We start from the raw sequence: 1,689 nt of genomic DNA, 5'->3' as shown, positions 1-1,689 counted from the left end.
TGCACACAGTAATTGAATACAGGTTTGACACATTGTATGCTAAATTCATCATCAGTTCTTATGATCATGTAACAGGCCATTTTGTAAACTAATACAAAATTGGAATGATGTACCAAACGTCTTAACCCTTTTCTCTTTTTTTTTTTTTACTTTATGGCAGAAACACTGATATTGTGAGGAGGATTGATATATACAAATAAATAAAACTGCATTTGTTCTTTTTATTTCTTCTGTCTTCACACGTCTAGCTTGCGAAGGCTCATTCTGCTAAAAGAGTCTCTGAAAGAAAAAGAAAAACTTTAATGTTATAAAAGGATTAAAAAATATTCCTGAGGAAACAAAACTTTAATGGTCAACAACAGTTTTTTTTTTTTAAATATGCTCGCGAACAACTTGACTACCTTCTCAAGCTGTCCTTTTGCTGCTTGTTAAAACGGAAAAAAAGAAATTAAGTACATTTAAAACACCTTTTTGGAAAATGATGTAACACGAAGTTTATCCATGTGTCAAACATTATGAGCAACCAAGTAATCATACATTGCTGTTGACGTATTTCATAAAATAGACCAGGCTATGAAGGCCCATTTCCTGACTTGTAGTTTTATAATTCACAAGGCCTCAATTCAATTTGATTCAATGATGGAATTTCTATTCATTCTGCAATATTTGCGTTACAATTTAAATGACAATTTTGCTTTCATATTAAAGAAACTCTTTAACAAATGTGTGCTTTACAGTGAACCATTTGATGATGTATTACTAAAATATTAATGAAAATATTAAGACTTGAGGGGGCAGCTCCCACCATTATTCATTCATTCAAACGTTAGTTTGGTAAACCAAGTTCCTGCAGTAAGCTAGTTTATCGGGCACAAGGTGACGTATACAGGACATTCTTAACAGCTTTTGACATCATTTTAATTGTCTGACCTGTGTGAGTTGACCTGTAACACAGGTTTGTAGAGTTGTGGGATCTTCCTGTTAATGAGAGGCTGCAGAGCTTCTTTCAATCTGTGGTAGTTCCTCTCCAGCTCCCTCTGATACTCTTTCTGGTCTGGACCAATCAGACTCTTATTTTTGCGAAGGGAATCTTCACATCTTGGGGGGGTTATTGAAGGTTACAGGGTTTAATTAAAGTCCCTTGAAGGGAAGTCAGTTCAAATGTCACATGGCATTTTTCCATGTAGGCAATTCCAAGTTCTGATTGTATTACTGACCACTGTATTATTACCATTTAACAATTAAAATAACTTTGTCATACAACCATACAAAAGCAGCAACATTTACATGGACTGCAATAAACCAGTTCTTTTTGGGATAATAGTTAACCTGTATACATACTGTAATATTTCATGATTAATGTGATGTAAAAAGTCACTAGGGTTAGTAGTTAATTAATGTTAATGTAGTGTGAGAGCATCTGGAATCAAACCTCTTTGTGAAGTCTTTGAAGCACAGTCGTAGTTTATTATGGTGCCTGTAGAGTTTAGGATCGCTAGGGATCTCAGACAGAAACACCTGGGCCACCTCGAGAGGGCCCTGTAGAGAAGTATAATACATGCATTGGTTAGAATCATTCAAATTATTTACTCATTTCACCACTGACTCTTTCATCATGCAGTTTGCACTGATACTTGGCTGTGCAGTAATGCCCAAATGGATATATATATATATATATACACACACACA

The 1,689-nt window shown here is 34.8% G+C and overlaps 1 protein-coding gene across 1 annotated transcript in view; it reads right to left on the bottom strand.

Moving 5' to 3' along the window:
• Positions 1-135: 135 nt before the first annotated feature.
• The window catches only part of LOC107717128 (dedicator of cytokinesis protein 7-like), a 47,992-nt gene continuing 46,438 nt past the window's right edge, over positions 136-1,689 (bottom strand). Inside the window, exons 47-49 of the mRNA XM_016523795.1 lie at positions 1,433-1,539; positions 931-1,098; positions 136-279 (exon numbers count right to left, since the gene is read on the bottom strand). Of these exons, the coding sequence (XP_016379281.1) occupies positions 237-279; positions 931-1,098; positions 1,433-1,539 (318 nt within the window). The 3' untranslated portion in view covers positions 136-236. The remainder of the gene's footprint in view (positions 280-930; positions 1,099-1,432; positions 1,540-1,689) is intronic.

This window comes from Sinocyclocheilus rhinocerous, unplaced genomic scaffold (genome assembly GCF_001515625.1).
Source record: "Sinocyclocheilus rhinocerous isolate Xijiao unplaced genomic scaffold, SAMN03320098_v1.1 scaffold690, whole genome shotgun sequence".
NCBI classification, from domain to species: Eukaryota; Metazoa; Chordata; class Actinopteri; order Cypriniformes; family Cyprinidae; genus Sinocyclocheilus; species Sinocyclocheilus rhinocerous.
This window is presented reverse-complemented; position numbering and strand designations above follow the sequence as displayed.